We start from the raw sequence: 26,871 nt of genomic DNA on the forward strand, positions 1-26,871 counted from the left end.
GCTGTAAAATTATTATATTGTCAGTTTGGGAAAGCAAATATGTGGCAACTGAACCGCATCCTCTTACAGGCATTTTCCGTGTAACAACAAAGAATGCTTCCTCTTCTATGAATATTTACGATGCTGTTGCCTTTACATGTAGATTAACCCATCATCTTATCTCATGCCTGGTGGTTCAAAGATGGTATGTTTACTTTTAGAGCTAAAAGAATTAAATTTAGTCGATGGACAGAAATTTAATTGAGATCAAATCACTAAAAACTGAATATCTTTCTGTAAATATAAGAGTGATGATACATCATGATAGATAATAAATAAATATAATAAATATCTTTTTTCCCACAACGTGAGTCATACCGGGGTACGAAGCTACGTATGTCCGTGCCTTTTTTTAAACGACGGAGTGAGTCCTCTCCGTAATACAGGATCTGTGTGCAGCGCTCATGCCTGCTGTGGTCTCTGGCTCCGGGAGGATGGACGGTGTGTCGTTGGGGTGAGTTGGCTCAGTGGTGCGGATTATTTAGTAAATCTGTGATTCACGCTGCTTGTACATCTGTTGGACAACATTTTAGGCCACATGGTCCATTGATCATAAATCTAGCACGGACAGTCAAAAGAGCACTTTCCCAGCACGCGAACCCAAGCTAGCCTTGTTGACTAGTTAGCTTCGGTAAGTTAGCTTAGCATCGTTGGCTGCTGAAAACCAAAGTCCAAGTTAACATTAGGGGGCCGCCATCAGGTCGTTGCTTATAGACAGTGAACTAAATGTATACTGGCTTCCAAGACACGATGGTCGGTGATTTATGGCAGTTAACGGCAGCTATCATAAGCTTATGTTAGTTAAATGATTAGCAAATGCTAAGAGCTAGCAAAGCTGACAACTTGACGCACAACAAACTCAATACAAACACCATTTCTGCCAAAGATTTTTGGACACAAAAAGACAAGCTGTTCAGTGTTATTAAGTACTGCTGTGCTGTTGTGTCCTGACTTTAACACAACATTCCCATGACTTGTAAATGCTGCATCATTATTTGCTCAAACTGTTTTCATAGACAAAAGATGAGTCACAATGAAAGTCCAGATAACATACAGTGTAGCACATGCACCGTCAGGTATTTTCAAATAAACACTGTGAAACTTTAAACCAAGCTAATGTCCCGTCAGATCAATTCTGGCTGATTGTCATGTTTTCTAGTTTCTGTTTTCCTCCTGCCACCTGCTCCCAGCTCAGTGCAGAGCACCTTTGGTTAAAAGTTTGACTCAACTTAATTTACATATTGATAAAAGTATTGTTCAGAGTTAGGATTACTCCGCAGATTTTCTTTTGTGTGGGCAACATGCTTTATAAAACACTGGGTACCAGGAAATATTTATGTTTTTCCTCCTTTCTTTTGTGTATTTATCTGACGAGTGCTTAAAAGACAAGGCTGGTGATATATTATTCATATTGCCAACAAATAAGTAAATAATAACGAAGGATAGAAATATGTTATATATTGATATGGAGTGATCATTGGTCATAGATGATACGGTGATTTACTTATGAAGGTCAATATAAATCCAATGTGTTAGATCTGTGGGTCCCTGTCTGTTTTTTTCTAAATAAACTAACTTGACAAATTAAAATTCTCTATCACACTGTTCACTGCATCAGTCCAACATTACCATGATTTGGTCCTGCTAATTATTTTACAATTTTTCCCAAGGTTGCCCATTACAACTATCAAAGGGATAGATGTATTGGTACAGTACAGAGAAATCTCAGGGTCTCTGTTGCTGTTGTTCTCTCAGTTGTATTTTCCAACCTTGTATGTATCATGGAGAAAAAGCCTCACCGAAATCAGGATCTCAAATTTGTTGAACATTTCCAACGGTTAATGTGCCGTCTCCATCACACTTGGCCCAATTTGTCCTCATTTGATTTATAAGCTTTTTGATTAAGTGCTTCTCCACCCCCCCCAAAACAGATAAATAGAATTGAATTGATTCATAAATAGACAGAAAATTAATCTGTAGTATTTCTGATAATCTTTTAATTGTTTACATTTTTTAGGCTGGTTTTTGCTTCCCAAAATTGAATATCTACTGCTTTTCTTAGTCTTTTACGATAGTAAACTAAATGTCATTGTTTTAAGCTATTGGCTGGACATAACTAGACATATGAACACATCACCTATGGCTCTGGAAAACTGTGATGGACATAATATATAGACCTAATCAATTACTCAAGAAAATGATAATCAGATAAATTGTAAAATAATTGTTAGTTGCAGCCCTAGACATGAGCTATGCAGCTCTACCTTTTAACTTGAGAGGGGCAGATGGGAGACCTCCATCTTCCTGCTATAATCTTTAACATAGAAAAATCTGTCTTCAAAGGATGTATAAAATCCTTATTTTAAAGTACGTACTGTGCAGACTCTACAGCAGCATCTGAGTTCCATGACAACCAAAGCAGATTACCATGAAGAACTAAGGATTATTAAAGGAGGATGGGTCAGTGAGAAGAGACAGCCTCTCATATCCAGTGTACATTTACCACACTGTCTTTTCTGTAGTATAGCACAACACAACCTCATCTAACCACTGCTTGTGTTTAGGTTGTGGAGGCTTCGTTAGTTCCAGTTTATTGTCCTTGTCCCACCATCTTTTAAAAACCCTAGAGATGAACCATGAAGTAGTCTGTCTAACTGTTGGGTCACCGTCTATCTCCAATGATCCAGACACTGCCTCTCATGTCTTACCAGTCTGGTGGCCACACCGGCCTCACCACGCCCAAACTGCACCACCACAGACTCGGAGGAGGACACAGTGAATGGAGGGATGCACACCTTCAACCAAACGCACATGAGGAAAGCTTTCCAGCTGATGAACGACCTGAGGAGGTGTGTTTTTGACAGTGGTGTTTGTCTCTGTTGTACATAATGGCCATTTCACTGTGGTCAGCCATTTTCAGTGGGCAAGGGAAGAGGCTGTAGCCTGCTTTGTAAGTCAGAAATAATGTATTAACATAAGATTCATCCTTGGTTCACCTGGTTTGTCTGAAATGTCAGTGCAGCAGTGAATTCTTCTGCCTGAAGAGGAACTAATTCATTTTTTAAGAGAGAAGTACACCTCAAAAAAATCTCCTACCTTCCAGCTATCTGGAACATCTCACTGATAAGTATCGTGTTTTAGTGTCTGTCCACCAAAGTCAAAAAGTAAGTGCTTCCTCAAGACCATTTTGTGCCGATATCAAAGTTTTCCACAAGCAGAAATCCTTTTCAGAAGAGATCAAAGGGATCACACTTTGTCTGCCTGAACAGACCACAGAGCAAAGCTGCCTCAGAACAAGATGCTGCATTTTGATTCTGGCTTTCTGACCTGGAAAAATTCCTGCTCCCTTGGTTTTATTATGGTACTCTTAAATCTCTCTCTTAAATGCTTAAAAACATCACATGCAATGTACTGAAGCTTATATGTTGATAGTTGATAGCAGCGACCATGTGGTAGATATTGTAGATAGATAAATACTTCAGCCACTCAGACCTCACATACCATTATGCTGATGATGATTAAAACACAATTTTTAATTGTTATAGCCATTTTCAAGAAAATATTGTGAAATGTGAATTATTCTCTAGATTCACCTTCTTCACTATGAAGTTTTGCTGCTTTTCTCTGTTTTGTTTCATTGTAAACTGAATATGTTTGGTTTTAGACTGTTGGTCATTTGAAGACATCAACTTGGACTCTAGGAAACTAGGATGGTCTTTTTTTCCACAGTTCTCCAACATTTTATAGATTAATCTTAAAAATAATTGACTTTATCGATAATGAAAATATTAATTAGTTCCAGCCCAAAAATAAAACAAAAAGCTTACTTTCATAATGGTCCTTGTTAGAAAGAGAACAGGGTAAGATGATACATCAAGTCAAGCAAGTCAGGTTAAAATTTGTATGCCAGTCTTGTCTGAGAGTGATACTGAAAAATAAAGCTCCCAACTGGAACAAATCCATGTATTGTACAGGATATTTTTAAGCACATCCCTGGTAATTAACACCTAAAGTGACACATTTTCTGGCAGCCGTTCTACCCATACTTGTCTTCAAGGATGCACTCTTTTTCTGGCTCCTGCATGCATATTTATTTTTACACAACATTATCACAAACATGAACAGATTTAAACTTTCTTTCTCTCTCTCTGTTACTTCATCCCTCAGTAAAAAGATGCTGTGTGATGTCCAGCTGATTGCAGGAAGCGTTGAAGTGCCAGCTCACAGGGTGGTCCTTGCGTCCTGTAGCCCCTACTTCTGTGCCATGTTCACAGGTAGATGTATACTATACGTTTTCCTCACATCATACCTGATGTGTGCACTGTTACGTGTTTAACTGTGTGTGTTTCTCTGTGTCCAGGTGATATGAGTGAGAGCAAGGCTCACCAGGTGGAGATCAGAGAGGTGGATGGTCAGACCCTAAGAAAACTGGTGGACTACATCTACACTGCTGAGATTGAGGTCACAGAGGACAACGTCCAGGTGAGAGTGTGTGTATTAGGGTGTTTATGAAGAGGGAGGAGGAAAGAGGAAGGGAGTGCAAAAAAGTTTTCCTGTTTTTACTTGGTCTTTTTCTCAGTTTTTTCCTCTGTTATGGTGGCCTTTACCTTGTTTTTAACCTAATTTCTGTATCATGTATCAGCAGCAGTAAGAGAAATTAGCTTAGAGATTATCAGCCTCTTTTCCCTCTATACCCTGCAAGCCTTTTTGTTCGCTAATGTCTATGTAGCCCTTTCAGCTCTTCCTGTCCTCTGCTCTCAATGTTGCAGTATTCAGTTCTGAAGATGTTGCCGCTGCCTGGGGACCAGCATTTCTGAATACTAGTGTAGTTCATTTTCGTCGCTGTTTTACAGTGTGGGTGATTAAATCAAAGCAGCCCAGCAAAAAGATCTGGGCTCACAGCATTAGTCACACAGTTACAAAACTTCCTTGTTGTTGAGAGGGAAATGTCTCACTGCCGTTGTCTTGACCTTTTTCTATGTGCGGAACTTTGTTTTTGCTCACTTGTTTGAATGGAAGTCAGGAAAATAACAAGTTGGAACTGAAAAAATGGCAAACAACCCTACAGGCATCATAAGAGGGAAGCTGTCTTTATATTCAGAAATGTCAGTGAAGATTCCTGATAAGTTCTGTTTTTAACCCTCGTTTGTTACAGTTAATTCATAATGAATACACTGAGAAAATTTGCTTGAATATCTAGTTATTGTCTGTGTGTAATGGACTTTTCGATAAAAGAATGCAACAAAAGTAAGACAAAAATGTAACCAAAAAAAGTAACAAAGCTGGCTGGTAAAATGTTGTTTTTACTCTTGGTTTTATAGATGTCACAGTTTTTTCCTGTTACAAGGGAAGTCGTCCCTGAAGGCCTGATTGCTTCAGTTCTTTCAGTTAAAGTTCAGAGTGGCCAAAATCAACCTGCCTGAGGAGAAGATGTTTACTACCAGGGATGTAAGAGCTGGTAATGGTTGCGAGCTATAGTTTGCTGTGAAAGCACAGGATTGAGGTCTTGTTTATCTCTGTGGCATTTACTCTTGGTAACTGCATGGCCCTGCTGCGGGGTTGAATAAATGCACCAGGATCAAGCTGCAGGCTGGATACTTCCTCTGATTATTAGCACAGGAAGTGTGCATGGAGAGAGGCAGGAAATCCTCCCACTGTTAGCGGCGTGCCTGCCTGATTGGCTCACTTGTAAATGTGTGACGTGTGTGTTTTGACTAGGGGCTAATATTCAGTAAAAGATTGCTTATGCTTTTCATTTCTTCAAACTGAACATACATTCACTGAGCACTTCATTAGGAGCACCTGTGCACCTGCTTATTCATACAGCTATCCAGTTTGCCAATCAGGTAGCAGCAGTACAGTGCATAATATTGTATAGCTTCTGGTCATGAGCTTCAGTTAATGTTCACATCAAACATCCGATTTAGGAAAATGTGATCTCAGTGACTTTGAGTCTTGCTGATATCCAGGGATTTTCACACACAGTAGTCTCTAGAGTGTACTGAGAATGGTGTGAAAACATCCAGTGAGCAGCAGCTCTGTGGACGGAAATGCCTTGTTGTTGAGAGAGGTCGGGGGGGAATGGCCAGGCTGGTTGGAGCTGACAGAAAGGACGACAGTCACTAACTCAGATAACTGTGGTGAGCAGAAAATCATCTCAGAGCGCACAATGTGTTGAATCTTAAAGGGGATGGGCTAAAACAACAGCAGAAAACAATGTTGGGTACCACTCCTGTCAGCCAAGAACAGAGGTTCACCAAAACTGGACAGGTGAAGACTGAACAAACATTGCCTGGTCCAATGAATCTGGATTTCTGATGAGGCATGCAGATGACAGTCCAACAGAATCCATTAGAACAGGAGATTTGCAGTATGTACAGCTGACAAATACGTAGAAATTATGTGATGCACTCATGTCAACATGGACCTAAAAAGAATTTTTCCAACATTTTGTGGAATCCATGCCTCAAAGAACTGAGGCTGCTTTGAGAGCAAAGGAAGTCCCTACCCAGTGTTAATGTGTTGTTTCTAATAAAGTGCCTAGAGAGTGCATGTGTTGCCTGTGCTACCCTCAATCCTGTCTGTGTGTGTGTGTGTGTGTGTGTGTGCGTGCGTGTGTGTCACAGCTGTTATAAGCATAGCTCCAGGGGGCCTGATGCTCCCTTTTAGGAAACATAAGGCTTCAGGGCGGCTAGAAAACAGAGGGGACAGTAACAATACACACTCAGAGGATGAGTGAGTGTGCAGACAGAGAGGTGTAAAGGCAGACTGGGATGGTCTCACTGACCTAGTTAAGCTAATGTGTAGAGATGTATCAAAGGATAGCTTTGTCTGGTAGCATCACAGTTTCAACAGTGCACTGCCTGCTTGTCTTGCTAACAGACTTAGGATGACTGCAGGGCTGAGCAATACAGACAGAAAAATCCCTCTGACAAATACCTTCATGGATACATGTTGATATAATTGGCAGCATTTAGGACTGACCATTGCAACATTTGAGACCAAGAAGATATAGATTTAAGGTCTATTCCAATGTTACAGTGATCAATCTCAGACAATATCTAGTATCATATAATAATGTCAATATTATATTTGTGTGTGGCCAACAAAATCAAACGTGATGCATCCTCAGGGGCTGTTGTACGAGTATTTAATTTGGCAGTGCAAACACATATCAGTTTACTCTCTCACTCTCACTTGAGGTCTTTTTATTGAGTGACGTACTTGCCACATGGGGAAGCTTACAAATTGTGGTTAAAAGACATGCAGCTGAAAACCACAAAATGTAACTCTGCTGAACAACAGCCTCTGCAAACCACAGGTGGCAATTAATTCTGTTGGTCTCTGAGTCTGAGTGATTAAGCGGTTTTTGTTTACAGAAAACAAAGCCTATCTATCACTTGACATGAGGTCCAACTCCGCCTCCATTTCCTTGCCTCATAATGACCCAATAACGGAAATACACCATAGCCTTATCATATGAATAGCTCTATTTGCAAACATATGGGCCATCAAGAGCTGCTTTCTGACTCCAAGACTGAAGTGTTCATGTTGTTCCTGAATAAATTATCTGACTGTTGAAATAAAGGAGTTATTAACAGGGAGAATGGTTGCATGTGTAAACATCTAACTGACTTCCTGCCACCAAATGTTCCCAAATCTTTGACTGTGTGTGGTATTCAACTTTGCTCCACTGTTTTATTTTTAAACACTTTTGACATTTTAAAATATGTGATAGGACCTAGAGTATAGATTTTCGACATCTTTTTCCAATAAAATCCAGTTGGAGTTTTAAATTGACTTTGTGTGTGTCCCATTTCTAGGTTCTGCTGCCAGCAGCGAGTCTACTCCAGCTGATGGATGTTCGTCAGGTTTGCTGCGAGTTCCTACAGTCTCAGCTTCACCCCACCAACTGTCTGGGCATCAGAGCCTTTGCTGACCTGCACACATGCACACAGCTTCTCAACCAGGCCCACGCATATGCTGGTAAGCCTCTCGCTCTTCACACCACAAATCCTGAGTCATCTTTGCCACTGTGTGTGTGTGTGTGGTGTGGTGGGTGGTGCTACTTTTATGTAACACTTTGTTTCACCAGCCCTGAAAAATATTGAAATCTTTGTAAAACTGCTACATGTCCAGAGATGTCATGTTGAAAGTGATATTGTTAAATACTGAAAAGGACACCAGAGGCATCTTCTCAGCAGAAACATGTTAACGTTTTAGCTCTGACAGATTTTTGTATTGTATTTGAATGTCACACAGCTTAATAGGTAAAATATTTAGTTTGTGTTGTGTGTGTAACCCTGCACATTTGTGTCTCTCAGAGCAGCATTTCACAGAGGTGGTGCAGGGTGAGGAGTTTCTCGGCCTTACTCTGCAGCAAGTGTGCAGCCTCATCTCCAGTGATAAACTCACAGTCTCCACAGAGGAGAAGGTCATACAGCACAACACAGACACACACACTTCAACTATTTAATCAAAGTTTGTCTGTTTCTTTGTGGGTGAAAAGATATGTGAGAATTGGTTCATAAAGGATTTTCCAGGAACACAAAATAACAAAAACAGAAATAATTACTGATGACTTTTAAGAATTCCTGAGTATAGGAAGAGCTAGGACTGTCCTCTGAAAGTCAATGCATCAAGAAGTCCCCAAGTCATCATGCGGTTTGTTAGTCGACTCATTGCACCTTTTTTTAGCTGCCTCAGAGTACAAAGAGCAATGAAGGAGCAACAGTGAGACAAGCTCTAAACCAAGTCTTAAAATGACCAAACCACAAAATTAACTGATGGAAGAAGAGATGGGTGACGAACAACTGAGGGCAACACAGCAGCAGACAGTGCAGCTTGTGTCTGTTGTCTGCTCCAATACTCTCAGCTCTAGTGCCCGGCTGGCAGCACAGAAGAGACACACTGTGGTGGAGTAGGATTTCATAACTGCGCTATGGCAGAGATGCCAGCTTTTACTTTCTCTGCCTGTTTTGAAATTTGGTATTTTCCCATCTCCAGTGATGAATAAAGACAATAAAATCTCATTTTAAGGTAAAACATCAGAGTTATGTACAGGAGTATGGTGTGGGGCAGCTAAACTGAGGCAACATGTGCAGGAGGGTGAATGATATATCTCTCTTATTTTTGGATAAGTTGTTATGAAGAAGAAGAAAAAGCATGAACTGACCAAACCTGCTCATCACCTGGACTTGATGTGTCGCCTCTGAAAATCCTGACTCTAGTGGGAGCTGAGAAAGTTCACTGTACTGAGGACAGGTCCTCATCATGCTCACTGTGTCTGATTAGATGACATCGGCCAGCAGACATATTCTAGAGGATGGCATCTGTGTCTGCTGCTAGCCCGTCAACAGGAGGAGTCTGAGGAGGCATCTGTGTGTCATCCTGCTGTCAGAGGCAGCAGCAGCAGTTAAGGTGACTGCTGGTTCAGTCAGACAGAGACACAGAGGGAGCCAGGCACTGTCATACTGTCCATGAAGTATCAAACCGGCTTCATCTGGAGACACAATCAGTTACCTCAGTCAGACACATCTGTAGTGAGTGTGGGAGAAATCTTAGCTGACAGAATGTTCTGATATTTCCTACTCAAAATTTCAACTATGAAGCTGATGTGGTTTTTTTTCCCCACTCAGGTGGTCTTAATTACAGTTTGTATGGTATTATGTGAAGTCAGCCACAAAGGTTGTGGTATGGTCAACAGAAACTTCTGTGTGTTTTCTGCAACACACAGAACTACATAATGTGTTGTGGCCTGTGCAACTTTAAACTGGAAGTAGCCTATGCTGTATGGTGGTAGAAGGTTACTGTTTTGATTTTAGAGGGCTAGTTCGCACCCAGGAAGAGGAGAAAGTCTGGGTACTCGTTGCGTAATGACCCTCTTTCTCCTCAACTAGGATTGTTAATGTTCCTTTGTGAAAAACAGGAGCAGCACTCAGTCAGCTTAGTGGAACAGGAAATGATCATGTGTGAATGTGTGTAAATCAGTGAATTTGAAGCAATAGATTACTGACAGGGTGTGGTGTCTTTACCAAAGTCTGTATTGGATAGAAAACGGTGTAAAACAAAGGTCTGCTACCCTCAGTGTGCTGACATCCTGCTGGGAGTGAAGTACAAACAATCCATTTTGGTCTTTCACTATGAAAGAACACAGTATCCACAGCTTGAATAATGCATTTCACACTAACACTGGGTGAAATCGTTTAGCTTGCGAGGCATGTCATGTGCAATGCCCACAATGAGGACATCTGTTCAGTCCAAGTGTAAAATTTAAATAATTTCCTCTCCATTTTGGTCTCCCATCCCAAAGAAACCAATATTTTCACACAAAAATTTGCTTAAAAAAAGACGAGTACTAATATTTACAAGTCACTTTATTTCTAGCTCAAAAAAATGACTAGGGATTAGCAATGTGAATACATTTTAACAATTCATCCTCTCTCAGTGTCTTTGTCTCTGTGTGTATATATTCTCTGCCTCACTGCTCTCTAACTCTGCTCTCCGTCTCTCTCCCAGGTGTTTGAGGCTATGATAGCTTGGATCAAGCACGATAAGCCGGCTCGTCTGGAGTACATGCCCAAACTGATGGAGCATGTCAGACTTCCACTACTGTCCAGGGATTACCTGGTACAGGTAAAAAAGATTCTCTATTCTGTTCTGCTTTCTCTAAATTCTTCACCTTTTTGCTTTTCCACCTCACACTGGCCCACTGCGTTATTGTGCATGTTGCTCACATAAAACATTAAACTAAGCCCTTTGACTGTGAAGGCTTTGAGTGACATCAGATGTTGAATGTATCAATTACAGAGTTTTTTGTAAATAAAGGTAAAATTTGGCTGAAATGTGTCTCTGTTTCAGATTGTGGAGGAGGAGGCTTTGATAAAGAACAACAACACCTGTAAAGATTTTCTTATAGAGGCAATGAAGTATCATCTGCTGCCAGCAGACCAGCGGCACCTCATCAAGACTGACAGAACCCGACCAAGAACACCTATCAGCATCCCCAAGGTGAAGAAAAACACATACATCTCACATGATTCTCGCTGAAAGTAAACTTGCAGTATCAATTACTGATTATTTTCTTTTGTAAGCACACCTAAGTGATTCAGCTGTCTAGCCTTAACTCTGCATGTGCATGTACAGGTGATGATTGTAGTCGGTGGTCAGGCTCCCAAGGCAATCCGCAGCGTGGAGTGTTATGACTTCCAGGAAGACCGTTGGTACCAAGTAGCTGACCTTCCTTCAAGACGCTGTCGAGCAGGTCAGATTATCTATCTTGTGCATGACTGTGTTTTAAGGTTATATGCAGCTATTCTACTGTGATTTTGCAGTTTAGTGACACAGTAACTGAAATATACCACTTACGACAACACTGAATTCCTCCTCCACAGAGCTGAATCAACACATCAGCTGACACAATCTCAGTAAAAATTTTGCTTCACACAGTTAATTGAAGTCTCTGTCATGTTGTTGTGAAATGAACTGAAACTATTAACTGCCTGAAGAGTAAAAAATAAATTAAAAAATTTAGGTTGGCTTTAGCAGCAATGTAACATGTATGCAGTCTGTTAATGGGGTAACACCTCCAAAACCACTAGCACAGGCATGATAATTCAACAATAGAATCACTCCAATAATCTGTTTTAATTCATTTTTATAACCTTCAGTTTTTTTAATTATTGATTTCATTCTCTCTTCTTTCCCAGGTGTTGTTTCTATGGCAGGTCGTGTGTATGCAGTCGGGGGGTTCAACAGTTCACTGCGAGAGCGGACGGTGGACGTCTATGATGGAGTGAGAGACCAGTGGAGTGCGGTAGCGAGTATGCAGGAGAGACGCAGTACACTGGGAGCTGCTGTGTTGGGGGATTTACTGTATGCTGTGGGGGGCTTTAACGGAAGCATAGGTACAAATTTACACACACTTTCTATCACACACATCACAGGGTTGCACAAGTGTGGCTAAAATAGTTATTAGTAGTTAGTTAATGCTTTATGGTGTTTGTCCACTTTTGATCAACAGTTACTGTGCATATCTGGAAATCACCATCGCAGCAACACAAAAAAAACTGTTCAGGCTTTGCTTGCATGATCTGTTAAAGCAGCTGAGCTGAAAAAAGCCTTACTATGACATAGATTGTTGGGGAAACAATGTAATGTGAATGAGTTTTTATGGTCTGCTCTGATATGGTTTAGCTGCAGGAAGACAGTTGGCTAAAAATGTTAAAATTCTGTTATGAAATATCTGGAAAAAATGAAATGGAGATGAACATGAGAGCAGTAAATATGGGGCAGGTAGAGAGAAAGACTTGCTGATTTAGTTTCCTTGTCCACCTCATTAACATAAATTTTCTTACTTTCTTTTCAGATTTAGCATCATAATCTGGTTGATTCCTCTCTTGATTACCGTATTATTACCTTAGGATGAGCAGATATAACTGCTTGCAGTAGCACAACTGTCTAGTACAGCCATTTTACTCTCTTTTCTTAACACATCTACCAAATTAATGCAAATTGTTAACACCCACAGACTGATCTTTTTCTAACCTATGTTGTTCACTAATTTGTTTGCCTTTTTGTTCTTTTCTCTTTTGTCTCTCTGTATCCCTCTCTCTCTCGTCCAGGTTTGTCGACAGTAGAAGCCTACAATTATAAAACCAATGAGTGGCTGTATGTAGCCTCCATGAACACCCGACGCAGCAGTGTGGGTGTAGGGGTGGTTGATGGTAAGAATAAAGTGTGTGTGACCTGGGTTATGCATTTCAGTTAAAATAAAACATTCAAATGTTGATTTTAATGATGATGTCTGTGTGTGTCTGTAGGTAAGTTGTATGCAGTAGGAGGTTACGATGGAGCATCCCGTCAGTGTCTCAGTACAGTGGAAGAGTACGACCCTGTTACTGATCAGTGGTGCTATGTAGCTGACATGAGCACACGGCGCAGTGGAGCAGGTACACACACACACACCACACACACACACACACACTATACCTAACCCTACTCTACATACATTACAGTACATAAAAGCAGCAAACCATGCCTCTTCTACCTAAAGAAGTTTCATAGAAGATACACAGGTTTACAAAGCTTAGTTTATATTATATTGTAGTAAAACATGCAGTATTATGCTTTTGCCAACAGTTTTCTCTGGAGCAACAGCACCATCCAGTGGATTTTATCTGCAATTGCACAAACAAACAATAACCTGCAAAACAACACATCTGTTATAATTCAGTGCAGTGCTGTCACAATAAACACTCCGTTCTCTATGCTGGAAATCCATTTAGATCGCTTCAAAGAAGCAGAGGAATTTATAGAGAATGACTCTACAGAATGAATTGAGCAGTGTAAAATGTCACAGTTGCACTATGTCTATAACTGAGTAAAAGACCTTTGGTCACCTCATCAACTGAAAGGAAACTGCTGTAAAAAGTAAAAGGCTGAGCACTTTTTTGTAGTGACATCAAACATTTAAAACCAATCAATTCTTTTTTTTTTTTTTTTTTTTGGTCCAGGTGTGGGTGTGTTGGGCGGTCAGCTGTATGCGGCAGGAGGACACGACGGACCTCTAGTGAGAAAGAGTGTCGAGGTTTACGACCCACAGACCAACACCTGGAGACTGGTCTGTGACATGAACATGTGCAGACGAAATGCAGGTCAGATCACACACTCACACCTATTCATTAAAACATACTTTATTTTTCACTTTCTCCTCCTTTATAACTGGCAAGATTATAATTTTAATTACTAGAAACAGATTCAGTCTAGGTTTTTTAAATGTATAAGGATCAAGCAATGATGGTAAATGTTTAACTCCCTCCTCAAGGTGTCTGTGCCATTAACGGACTGCTGTATGTGATTGGAGGAGACGACGGGTCCTGTAACCTCTCCTCCGTAGAGTTTTACAACCCAGCCACAGACAAGTGGAGCCTCATTCCCACCAACATGAGCAACGGACGCAGCTATGCTGGTAATATAACATGACAGGGTCTTCACATTTTACCTGTGTGTAGCTGTTTCTCTCTGTCTCACTGTCTGTCATGTTCTCACTCCCTCAGGAGTTGCAGTGATTGACAAGCCATTATGACCGCATGCATCCCACAGCATCAGCTATGCCTTGGCAGTCAGTTTCAGAGATAGACTCACGATGACGTCCGAAGCTCGTCAGTCAAATAGAGAAGTAACGCCTGCGATAAACACTGTCCAAATGGATGGGACGCTCTCAGATCCTCAGCTGACACAATCACAGATGAATCTTGGCGAGGGGGAGGGTGGTTTGGCGCTAACCCACAACCTGATTTTGTTGCTATCTCCAAGCCATTTCCTGTACAGCCCTGTGAGATCCTGACTTTTTAAGGACACTGTCGCACTGGATAAGAAGCAATAGCCACAGGAGAGCAGGCTCATAAGAACTCTGTCTTAGTAAGATTTTCAAATGCCAAGCACATAAGAAGCAGCTGTATCAGCTGACGTAACGGCTCGCTCAGTTGCTGATGTTGGAAAGACTCGTTGTCAGGGAGGAACTGACATCAATGGGCCAAACAGAAGTGGAGGAAGTGGAGTGAAGTGGTGTAGATGCTGAATGGTGTAAAGGTGGACTGCATCTAACCTAGGGAACTGAATACTTTACAACACCAGCTGAGACATCAACTCAATCAACTGACAGCACAAACCTACTAAATTTCAGGCCCACTCTGCTCACAGTGTTAATGGTGTCACTGCAATAATCAGGGCAGGCCTGTGATTGGCTGTTGAAGGAGCATAATTCAAAATTTGCCCTTTTTAAAAAAAAAAAAAAATAAAAATAATGAATACGAATCAGCTTATGGCAACTATTTGCTTACCTGGATTATGAGAAATGTACCAAGTTGATTGATTCCTGTGCTCACTGTCAGCAGCTCCAGCTGTTGAACTAAATGGAAAACCAGCTTCTGCAGAGAGCTGCTGTGCTGTTAGCAGAGGGCCACAGTTGCCAGAGAGTATTTGTTCTCAACTGAAAGACGTAGAGAGCTGCAAGACGATTTAGAGAATGTTGAAAACATCTTATATGCAAATTAAGTATCATATTTAATATTTTTGAGATTGTTTTCAAACAGGTTGAAAAGCACTTATGTGGCTTCAGACCCCAGCCAGTTGAGCTGATTCTTTGTCAACGCACTACTGATGCACTGAACACTTGCACTGACTGAAACAGACCGGCGGGCTGGCTGGCCGGCTGACTCACTGATTGGTCGGTCGGATTTCTGCCCGTTGTTCTGACTGACCAACTGGATCACTGACCTGCTGTCAGGCTGTCTCCGTTATTGATCTTACTCATGGGAGCATTTAAACTCAACACTTAAAGGCCAATAATTTCATCAGAAGTTATTTTAAAAAATGTGCCAGTTATAGTGATCAGAGTCAGAATAATGCTGGAGATTTTTTTATTGCTTAGTAACAAACTGAAATGATTCATTATTTCTGTTCATTGTCTAAGGGAGTGTGTCAAAATGCACTGTAGAAATTCAGCTGTAAAATGGTAATGTAAAAGATTTTTTATTTATTGTTTTGGTTCAATTGATTACATAGCATTTATTCATATCAAAGTGAGGTTCTCATTTCATTTTCTCATCCTAATAATGTTATACACTTGTGCTCTACTCACAAATGACAGAGGGTATATTTTAAATGTAGTTATTTAGCTGACTGACCGGTGCCATAGCTTCGATTCTATGAAGAAAAGAGATTTTTTGAAGCTGTTTGATGAAAGGTTTTCTCAGACAACCTTTCATTTCTGTCTACAATCTTCTAGAAACCATGGAGAAACTGGACACAACCTGCTGTCATTTCAAAGCCCTTTGACAAAGAAGTATATAAAATACTTAAAATCCTGTACTGTTGTTTTTGAATGTTTGCTACATTAGCTCCATCCATGTAACAAATCATGATTGTGTTTTCATGTCTTCCAGGAAGTTGCTAGTGTCAGTTTCATTTCATATGATTTCAGTATAAAATATTTGCTCAAGATAATGTAAGTGATCCATCACTGAATATTCCAGTTTTTTCTTTTGAGGAAATCTCTCCATGTGTGGATTTCGGAGCTCATACTTCTGCCTCAACAGACAGGACAACTGGGACAGGATCTGGAGTGCTGAGGTCTGGAGCACACATTATTAGTGAGAGCTTTATAATAAGGTAACATTTGGATATGCTTCATGATTAGGGGTGTAAATCAATGGTTCAGTTCTTGTCTTGGATTTTGGGGCAGTGGTCAGAGGGAGGTGGTGGTTTCAGTCTCAGGGTTATTATTCATCTTCAGCTATTTAAACTAGACTACCTTGTACCGCAGGTGTGATCACTGATCACTCATGATTGGACCAAAATAGTCATGACACACGCAGTTGGAAGACAATAAATTTGGTCAAATGCATTCACATACAACTTGCCCTAACTTAAAAAAGAATAACAATTTTGTGATTTACATGCATCATAGTGTTAATTTTTAAAATAAAAAAATAATTTTGTTACATTAGTGGTGGCAGCAGGAGGGATTGGTATTGTGGTTACATCTCTGCAACGCTATATTGTGCACTGTTGGTATCACAGTTTTGGTCTTGGTGTTAAAATGATTACACCCCTGCTCATGATGAAGACACTCTTTAAAATGCAAATGTTCAGAATAAAATGGAAGCCAGTGATCCTCTGGACCATAGGAAAAAAGCATTTTTTTAGTCTTAACACATTTAAAACTATAGACTGTGGTTAACTATATGCAGTTTGATGTAGATAAGCTAAAACATCCAAAAATAGCAGTGTCTAATATTTAAAATCCATTATTTTCCATGGAAACAGCTTGACTTGACCACTCATAGACTGCATCTCTCATTAACCAGTAGACTTTCCTCAGTTAATGTGGAGCTGTTGATATTGACATTCACATCAACCTCAACTGGTGAGGACCTCATTGAAAGCTCCAGAACAGCCACTAAGTGGACCATGAGGCGAGGCTGTTTTGTCAAGTGGTATGTTCCCTGACATTTTCAGATGAATGATGTTCTCACTAAGTACAGATGTTTATATTTTTAATATTATAAACAATGAACTAAACAGTTGATATTGTGCGATCATGTGGTCTGTGATGGTTGGACTTAATAGTTTAAGCTTGTGAGCTGTTTTTACAGATGATTTGGACATTTTCTGACTGAATTAATAATTTTAATGAAGAACACAAATACTAAACAGCTTTCTTTACAAAAAATGTTACAGAAATTGTAATTTTATGCATTTAGTGCTTTAGGATGTTTTGTATAAAATGGACTTCCTTTTCCTGTTTTGGGTGGAATGGAAAAATGTACAAATGAACACGGATTTTCCTGCAGCAGCACAACAGAGACTGATTTTTTATTTTGACTCAACACTTCCTCTGTCAATAATTTATCTTCTCTTCACTGTGGACAGATACACAGCAAGGTGTTTTTACAAGTGGAAGCAGAAGGATGGATGGATAGGTATATGGGTGGTGTTATTTTGTGGGTTGAGCATGCAGTGAGCAGCTGTTTAATTAACCATTTTACTATGATAATGTTGATTACAAAACTGACCCACTCCAAAAGTTATACCAAATGTTTTGCTTTTTGTGTCTGTGTACTGTTTACAGTTAAGGATGCAAACATGAACATAACATTTTAATATCCTGCAAGAAAGCTGTGAATCTGTTTAATTCAGGAGTTTATTATTGTTGAAGAAGTAATCATGTTTTCTATCCTTAATATTTCATTTCTTTCACCCTCCTGGCAATATGGTGGCCCTTGTTTTTTATTTTCAATTCACAAACAGCTTTACATCAACTGTCCAACACAGAGCACTGACATTAAATTGTTTATGTTCAGTATTCAGTATATCAGAGAAGCTATATAAAAATAATGTATAAGTAATCTATCTTAATAGAAGTAATGTAAACGTAATTAGCAATATCATAAGTAAGATGTAATAGTAAAAGTAATCTGCTACTAGATGTAGTTTGTAACAATAAAAGTTCTGTAAAGTAAAAATCTGTAAATTTAGAAGTAATATGTGACAAGAAAACTAATATGTAAGGATAAAAGTCATCTAATATTAGAGGTAACTGTAAAAGTCATCTGTAATATGAAAGCAACGCAGAAGTAATAGTAATCCAAAATAGAAGAAAAAATGTTACGTTAAAGTAAGACATCAAAAATGTCATGGCATAAAAATATTTTGTTCTGTTCTGGTTCAGCTGTAATATTGAATATTTATCTATGTATGTATGTTTCTCTTTGATTTCCTCCAGGTGTCACCACTTCATCCAAAACATCATCCACGATCGCCAAGACGTCGTCCATGATCAGAGAGGCGTTGTCAAAGATGAGAGAGACGTCCATGTTTCGCAGAGATGTGCAAAAGTAGGTAGTCGTCTATTCCCTATTTTTGATGCCTTACTATACTATGACTTTTTTTTTAACCATTTTTGACACCCAAGTATACTATGACATTTTCTGACATTTTTGACACCTCACTATAACGTGACGTTTTTACTTCTATTTTGGATTACTATTACTTCTGCATTGCTTTTATATTACAGATGACTTTTACGGTTCCCTGTAATATTAGATTACTTTTACCATTGCATATTACGTTTCTTATTACATATTACTTCTAAATTTACAGATAACTTTTACTGTTGCAAACTACATATAGTAACAGATTACTTTGACTATTACATCTTACTTCTGATATTGCTAATTACTTTTAGATTACTTCCATTAATACAGATTACCTATACATAATTTTTATATAGCAGATTACTTCTATTACTACACTCTTCTGATAAGCAATTTAATGTCAGTGCTCTGTGTTGGACAGCTGATGTAAAGCTGTTTGTGAATTACCTGGAGGCCTCTGTCCTGGTCTCAAAGAACTTGTGATTGTGGACGAAGTGATGACACCTGGAGGAAATATAGCGAGAAATGTAATAGATGTAAAACAGCCAGCGATAAACGCAAAACGATGCATTTCCACCGCAGACACAACATGATCACATTAACATGATAATCTGCCAAACTGATTTAAAATGACCAAGATGGAGCACATTACAAAAGAGCAGTAAAATGTTTGCAGAGTAACTGCAAAGAGATGCAAGCTGCAAATAAAATCGAGGACAAAATCCAGGTGTAAAACAGCCAGACGCAAAATAATATGAAATCACCACAAATAGACACAAACTGATGACAACGACATGGTAAACCACCATAAATGGACTTAAAATGGCCAGGATGGAAGACAAAATTATGGAGATGCAAAATATCAGTATAGTGAAAACAAATATAAACAGGGATTTAAACAGATCACCAAGAGCCCATTGTGTTATCATCCATCCACCTTAGGTGCCCATGTCAGGGACGCCTTAGTCACAGTCAAATACAAACACACAGCTCCTGGAGATGGGAGACCTAAAAACTTAAGAGTAGTCATTCTACATGCAGAACTAAACACTTCTCTATTGTGAACTACTCTACTTTATACTTCATACTTCTCCACTACAGTTGAAACAAATCTCGAACTTATTACTCTTTGCAGACTCAGATTAATGATACAAAATATAATCAACAAATAGATTAAGATGTCATTATTTCTCTAAGACTGTATCTATCCCCAGGAGGAAATTCACAATCTGTTGATTGATTGATTTTTGTAGCTGTAATTTATTTAACCTCCATTTATACAGGGTTGGTTGGCAGAGCATGCTACGCCTGTTTACAGTTTACTTGGGTTTATTTGATTCAAGAAGGAGGAGAACTGATGTGGCAAGCTTGTAAATTTTATTTTCATGTGTAAATGTTTGTTACTGATTGTATTTTCTCATCCTTTGTTGTTAATGAAGAAATAACAGAAAAAGAGCATTCACAAAGTATGAAAACATTTACAGATACATACAATATATTGATGTGATAGAACACAGATCACCTGGAGGAAGAAGGAGGGAACAGTTTACAATCTGTCCCGCCTGAAATCCTCTCTGGTCAAAGGAATTAACAGTAAAACTCAGTGTCAAAGATGTTGTGAAGCACATAAATTCAATAGTAACTGGAGTCTGTGAATAGAACAGAAATCTAAACACTGACAGCATTATTCTGTTTCCTCAGCTCAGCTAATTTTCCACCTTTCTTGAACAAGTCTATTAGAAAAAGACAAACTGTTCTTTAGAATTTAAGGCCTCTACTTACTCAAAAATCCCTTTACAGAAATGTAAGATGTATATTTAAATTTTTTGACCAAAAAAACTGATCATTTTTTCCAGGAGGAGACTGACCTGTGAGACGTCTTTGACAGTGACTTCTTGCTGTGAATCCCAGGTGTGTAAAACAACCATGCATGTTGTTGGGTAGGTAACTGTATGATGAAACATACTGTACACTGACAGAGACAGAATACATTTACAGTTTACAATGTGTGAACCACATGTGAACATTTTACCACTCTGTTGCAGGCACAATGTAAAACAAAAACTTTTAAGAAAACGGAGGCGCCAAATAAATCAACTGCTCACCTTTTCACACTCAAAAAAACGTAAAGAAAAAAAACTTGAAGAAAAGCCCTTCAGAGACCTACGATGTATTCTTTCCACTTTTTAAATGATGATAAAAACTGGAATGTTTTCAGATGCGACACATCTGTCATTGGCTTTTCAATCCCTGTTCACCTTTGTGTTCAACAGATTTATTCATATTTTGGTTTTTCAGCAGCGCCAACATGAACATTATGCTGACAACAGTGGTAAAAACACAACATTTAAGCAGTGTGTGTCTGGCTGAAAACAGTTAAACTAGACTCAAAAAAAAAAAAAAAGAGAAATTGTACCTCAAATATTCACACACAGTCAATCCAACCCATCATTACCAATGACCCCATACTGTAAAACCTCCACGCAAAGTTTTATTATTGCTGCTGCTTCATGGCACAAATAACAGAAACAATACATCATGTTTTTTGTACTATTATGTTCTTGTTTGCCATGCAAGCTCACTACAGTACTGCTTCTATTTTAGCTTATATTACACAGAGCGACAAAATAAATCAGAAAACGGAGCAAGTTCATGTTTGATTAGCCACACACAGTGCCAGACTAATTTCTACAGCTGGTTTTACAGTTAGTGAGTAGATACAAAAGGATTATTATTATCGTCATTATCACACAAAATAATTGTTATGATGGTAATAGTAATATTTATGATTAAAAAAAAAACACATTCTCAAGGCATCACAAATATGATGAACCAAAGGGGGCCAAACGTAATGTTTGAAATAATTTAAACATTTCTGACATTCATTCCTTCGGGTGTTTTTTATGTACAGTATATATTTATATTTGTATAGAAGTAGTGCTTCATTTTTAGAAATACAAATGAAAAAAACACAAAAGGGCTGCATTCCGTGAATGCTGTGCAAATAACATCTTTTTACATCAAACAACCTCCTTTACCACACACTGCACCCTCCCTCACTTTGTTCACAAACACAAAAAGTTCAACTTGTAGTCTCATTCAAAACTTTGATTTCAAACCGTCACATCTGCTGTCCACTGACAGACAAAAGACTGCAGTTAACTTTGATTCTGGCAGGTAAATGTACATCGATACACTAAGAAAAGCACATTTTCTTTTGTCTTATCTGCCTTTAATGGCTACAATATCCCACAATTAATACAATTAACCAGCTACTGATGTTCTGATAATAGAACTTCACCTCCTACAACAGCCAGTTCACTAACTTTACCAGATAAAGCCAAAATTCAGCGTTTTCTTTCTTCATCTTGAATCTGATCTCACACAAGACAACATAGCCTCTAAGTAGAAGAAAAATGAAGAGGACAAACTTGTTGGCATGCATCAAACCTCAAAGTGGACTTCTCTCCTCACCTGTCCTCATTTTACCTGCCAGCAGGAAATGAAACTTCATTATAACTGCAGATTTGACCAAGGACAGACACACAGCTGAGGTTGTTCTTGTGTTTACTTTCTTCTCTTTTTTTGCAGATGTGATGCTAATGTGCTAATCAGACCTTCAGCACTGACTACGTGCTGGCAGTGTTGGTGCCTCATCAATATAAAACAGCCTTTAAAGCTACAGTCAGATCTCTGGAGTTTTTCGACAGTGGCTGCACAGCAACTGCTTACTGTGCTCTCCCCTCAGGAAACTGGATTGGACTACCTTCACCTATAACCAACATGCTTTTGGTTTCAGAGAGGAACAGATACTGGCTCCTCTCCTTGGTGTTTATCACCCATAATCCCCCTGAACCTGCCATATCTCTGTGCAGCAAACTGAACATGTGAACACTCAAACTGAAAAACAAACAAAAAGAAATTGTCAACAACCACCACAACTAGAAGAGAATTTTCCAAATGATTTCTGCAACAACTGTATCCATCTACATCATAAAATCTCCTAATCTGAATCAGACTCTGTTTCCTATGAACATCTTCAGTCTATTGCTGCCTTTAGGTGATGTCAGAAATATAAAAATCACAAGCATATGACTTCAAAACTCAGACGTCAGAGTTTATGACAACTTAAAAGCAGTGATTTCTTATCAGAGATTTATAGTAAACTAAATTCTGAGTTATTTAACACCCCTGTATGCCAACCTGCTGTACGTCCTCATGACAAATGTTGCTACAATAGAAATAAAAAGTAGGAGAAAATGCTGAAGAATAGAAATAAATGAAAAAGAAAATGAGAAAAAGTCTTTCACAACAGCTCCAAGGTCACACTGGGAGTTAATACAATTATTTTTTTCATTTTCCCTTGGAATACAACAGATATTGTTTTTCACTCAACGTGAACAGCAGTGACTCTCAAACAAACACGTATGTGTACAATAACACGCACAAACTTGTTTTTAAACCTTGTGAATTAACTTTAAAATCAGTCAGAAGCATCCAGGATGTGAAGATGTTAGATTAAGTTCTACTGTCAGGATAAAATAATCAGATCACCTCACGCCAAGGAGGCAGGTTCAAGAAATCGTGACTCCCTGATGCAAGGCGAAAGAGGGACTTTATACACCGAACAACGTCCCAAACAAACAAACAAACGAATGCGTGTCTTGAGTGAAGAGCTGTCTAAAATGCCAGTCCTCGAGCTGTCCGATAAGATTCCTCAACATGAAGGAAAAAAAATATGAAGAACAAAGATTGATAACAGAAAAGTTCCTGAAATTAAAAAAAAAAGTCTGAATGTTTCCTTTCCTCAGAAGATGAGGAAATGAGACATGAGAAGACAAGAAGTGCAAAGTCTTATGTCAAGTCAGTGTGATGATAATGATGATGATGAAGACGAACACAGTGACGATTCATTTTTCTCCGTGTTTTTAAACTGCGGCCATGTTTTAGATGATATGATGTCAGATGAGGCAGCAGAGATCGGCTGTGGCTGACAGGACTGAAGTTTGACTGCTGCTGCTGCTGCAGTCATGTCACGTGAAAATTCCTGTAAATATGCTCGTCTTTCTGTCACATTTAAGATTAAAAGTTAAACTGAAATTTGGCAAAAGACAGATTTATACAGCCATAGTTGCATGTAGAGAATGATATATTCATTTAAATCAACCAAAGTTGACAGTCTGGAGTGACTTTGTGATCAAAATGTTAAAAATACAAACTTTTCAGTGCTTGTTTGCTGTTATGTGTTATGTGTTATGAATCAAACATAGTGCTCTCTAATAGTGCTCGGCCAAATGAGCACCACAAAGTAACTCAGTTAAGCAGTTAAAAGTGATTATAGCACATTCGTCTTTACTTTTTTGCCACAAGACTCGGAAAGATTTGGCGAATTAGACTGACAAAGTATTAAAAAGCATTTGAAAGTTTGTTTTTCAATGTTTTGTTTACTAATTACTTTTTATTGACTGGTCAGGAAGAAAGTTTCCTCCCTCGTTCTAATACTGATACTACCAACAACCAGTGTTTGGTTGCAGTCTGAATGGACGCCATAAAGAAACAGTTGCAATGTGTGAGGGTTGAATAGTGATCAGAAACTACAAACTCAGGGACTTTCTGTAAGCAGAAACAGTGACCCAAGAACCAAAACTTTACCTTGGTTCCTGCAGCCAAAGTACAGATCAGTCCCTCAGTATGTTACTGGAAAGTTTCCTGCTTTCAGGAAGGCCTGTAACTAAGACCAGTGTGACCACAAAAGTAGTATGATGGCATTTTGAGATTGTCAAAGTTCAATTTTCCAAAGTTTACTGTAACTCTGAACCAGCTAGTCATTCTAAATTTTGTTTTCTCCATGACATGACTGCAGCAGTGATGATGATTTCTGACTGAGAATCTCGACTTGTCCTGATGTGGTTACTGTTGTTGGCTGGAGTGTTTGTTAAACCCTCCCCAGGTGTGGTGATGTCTGACAGACTGATGGACATCCTGGGCGGGGCCTCGCAGCAGTGATGACGGCTGATGTGTGCGCTGATAGCAGAGGAGGGCGGGTCTAGATGGATTTGGAGGAATCCTGTTTACTGATGAGAACTTCCAGGAGGCGGAGTTTGGCCTTGATCCTCTTGTACTCTCTGTACTCCTCTAGCATCGGCACCCGGTCCTCCTTCTGAACATTTCTACAACAGAGGAGATAAAAAAGGAGAGTTAGCTTTCATGTCCTGCTGAAGCTCTCTAATGGTCCCTGAGGAGCCACTCAGAGGAAGCAGTATTTTCACAGAGGCAGATGAGGCATCAGGAACACAAATTATCATCAGGCATGAATTTTGAATTTATCTTTCCAAGTCTTCAACATCTTGCTTTGGACGCCCTGATCCTAGAACAGAACAATAATGGCCTTGAACAGGCTAAATAAAAGAGGCTATGGTGTGATGAGCATCTCCCTCCCACCTACCTTCCATTATGCTGATAGAAATCTTCCTCAAACTCTTTGATGGTCTTCCTCAGTTTCTTCTTCTCTGCTCTGGCCTTCCACAGCTGTTCCAGCAGCTCTGGCCTAGAAGATGATGAGATGCACACTTTAATCCATATTGTAACGTAAGAATGGAGTTTTAGGGCTGGGAGACATGAGATTAATTCCCCCCTACAGGAAGCACTTGGATCTTGACCCATAAATAAAGAATTGAGTCCAGAGAAGAAAGGAGAACAGGAAGTGAACTGTGCTGGTGTGAGGGATCAGCCATCGTGATCTAGTCCAGGTAATAGACCTGGATGTACAAACTGCTGAGCTGATGGAGGAGATTAAAGATGTGTGTCTGTGTTAACTTCAGCTGTGAGCTCAGTGACACGTTATACAGATTTACACACTTGGCAGATAAAACCTGTGCTTTCCTCTTGTCTCACATTAGTCCTGCTGGTGTCTGCAAAGTTGAAGCAAATCAGAGCGTTTTGAACTCCCACGATTAGAAAAGCTGATTAATTATTGTGGAAAAAAAGGCACACAGAACTGTCCAAACTAGATAATTAATCACAGTTAACACAAAGGCTTTTTATCCCTTTTATCCTTTTTTAAAGTTGTGCCTCGGCTGCATACTGTGTGCATTGTGTTAGGCTCTGCTTGCTGTCAATCACCTAACGCCCACAGGAATAAACAGACATCTCTGCCAGAAATAATCTCTTAAATAGCAGTCACCATGGTAACTTTACCATATCCACATCTGTTATTTGGGCATTTTTTTAAAGATTACTCGCTGGCATTTTTGCCTTAAAAACAATCTTTCAATTTTTCACTCACATTTCTGTTAATTCCAGCAAGATTTGGGGACCATGACTCAAAACAATGTGTATTAGCGCAAGAAGCACAAGGCTGCTGATTGTAACATCATTTCAAATGCTTGTCTCTGAGTGAATGAAAGTAAACACAAAATTAGCTTTCTGGATTAGCATAGGGACTGATACTTAAGGGGGAATTTGCTGGTATCCAACCAAACAAGCTGTGGTAGTTAAGGTTAGGATTAGGTTTGGAGTTGGGCAAGTAGTGGTTCCAGTAAGTCTCCAGAAAATGAATTTAAGTCTACGTAAAGTGACTGAGACTAACAAGTGCGTGTGTGTGTGTGTGTGTTTTTGGTTGTTTTTTTTCTTACATGGACGAGGCGTTGGAGCTGGAGAGTCGCAGGTCCAGCGCTAGCCTCCCCGATCCCTCCTCCAGCTTGGCTCTCATTGGACAGTCGCTCTGCCTGTCGGGCTGGTTCTGGCTCCTCACTTGCCTGTCGGTCTGGGTCACAAGGTCGACGGCCATGATGACCTCGGAGCTCTGCATCTCCCCACCGCTGCTCTCTCCCTCCTCCTCCTCCTCTTCTTCCTCCTCGTCCCTCTCCTCATCCCTCTCGTCTTCCTCTTCTCCGCCGGTTTTCCGCTCGTCCTCGTCCTCCTCTTTGATCTCCTCCCAGAAATGGGCAGTTTCACCCTCTATGATTGGCTGGAGGGTCTGACTCCGCCTCTTACTGGAGGGGGACACCTGGGGAAGAGAGAGAGGGTGGTGGTGGTGGTGGGGATATCCCACTGTAATACTGGAAACAGCCATCAACTTGTTTAAAATACAACACAGAGTCTTTGTACTGTCCATGTTTTTCTTACATTCAGTCATGTTTTTCTTAACTCTACACACCGGAATCGGAAGAACGACTTCCCAAATTGTTACTTTTATTTGTACTTACTGTGATAGGTGTGATGCTGACTCTGGTGAGCATCTGTTTGACCAGTCTGTAGCGATCATAGAGAGGCTTCACCACCAGACGCTCCTCTCTGGTCACCTGAGGATGAAGGAACTGGTTTAAAAAAAATTGAAATTATGTTTTGATGAAGTGAAATCTGATCAGGACTTGTGATGTTGGTAACTAAC

The 26,871-nt window shown here is 39.6% G+C and overlaps 2 protein-coding genes across 5 annotated transcripts in view; one reads left to right on the forward strand and one right to left on the reverse strand.

Annotated features, from left to right (window-relative positions):
* The first annotated feature begins 365 nt into the window (after positions 1-365).
* On the forward strand, positions 366-15,910 carry klhl3 (kelch-like family member 3). 4 transcript variants are annotated; one of them, XM_018693714.2, is made up of 15 exons: positions 366-493; positions 2,751-2,888; positions 4,207-4,313; positions 4,400-4,521; positions 7,863-8,025; positions 8,364-8,473; positions 10,558-10,674; positions 10,900-11,049; positions 11,185-11,302; positions 11,748-11,945; positions 12,663-12,764; positions 12,861-12,989; positions 13,554-13,694; positions 13,865-14,008; positions 14,097-15,910. In XM_018693714.2, the coding sequence occupies exons 1-15, from the start codon at positions 444-446 to the stop codon at positions 14,123-14,125; spliced, it is 1,818 nt and encodes a 605-aa protein (XP_018549230.1). In that variant the 5' UTR covers positions 366-443; the 3' UTR covers positions 14,126-15,910. The 4 variants fall into 4 exon arrangements, with proteins under 4 accessions (XP_018549230.1, XP_018549229.1, XP_050928477.1 ...); XM_018693713.2 differs by having other exon boundaries at positions 376-493; positions 2,727-2,888; XM_051072520.1 differs by lacking the exons at positions 366-493; positions 2,751-2,888; positions 4,207-4,313 and adding an exon at positions 5,361-5,487 and having other exon boundaries at positions 4,402-4,521.
* Positions 15,911-19,834: 3,924 nt separating this feature from the next.
* Positions 19,835-26,871, reverse strand: part of fam13b (family with sequence similarity 13 member B) — a 71,848-nt gene continuing 64,811 nt past the window's right edge. The window contains exons 22-25 of the mRNA XM_018693702.2: positions 26,687-26,782; positions 26,114-26,487; positions 24,925-25,026; positions 19,835-24,649 (exon numbers count right to left, since the gene is read on the reverse strand). Of these exons, the coding sequence (XP_018549218.1) occupies positions 24,526-24,649; positions 24,925-25,026; positions 26,114-26,487; positions 26,687-26,782 (696 nt within the window). The 3' untranslated portion in view covers positions 19,835-24,525. The remainder of the gene's footprint in view (positions 24,650-24,924; positions 25,027-26,113; positions 26,488-26,686; positions 26,783-26,871) is intronic.

This window comes from Lates calcarifer, linkage group LG8, assembly GCF_001640805.2.
Source record: "Lates calcarifer isolate ASB-BC8 linkage group LG8, TLL_Latcal_v3, whole genome shotgun sequence".
In the NCBI taxonomy this organism is placed as follows: domain Eukaryota; kingdom Metazoa; phylum Chordata; class Actinopteri; family Centropomidae; genus Lates; species Lates calcarifer.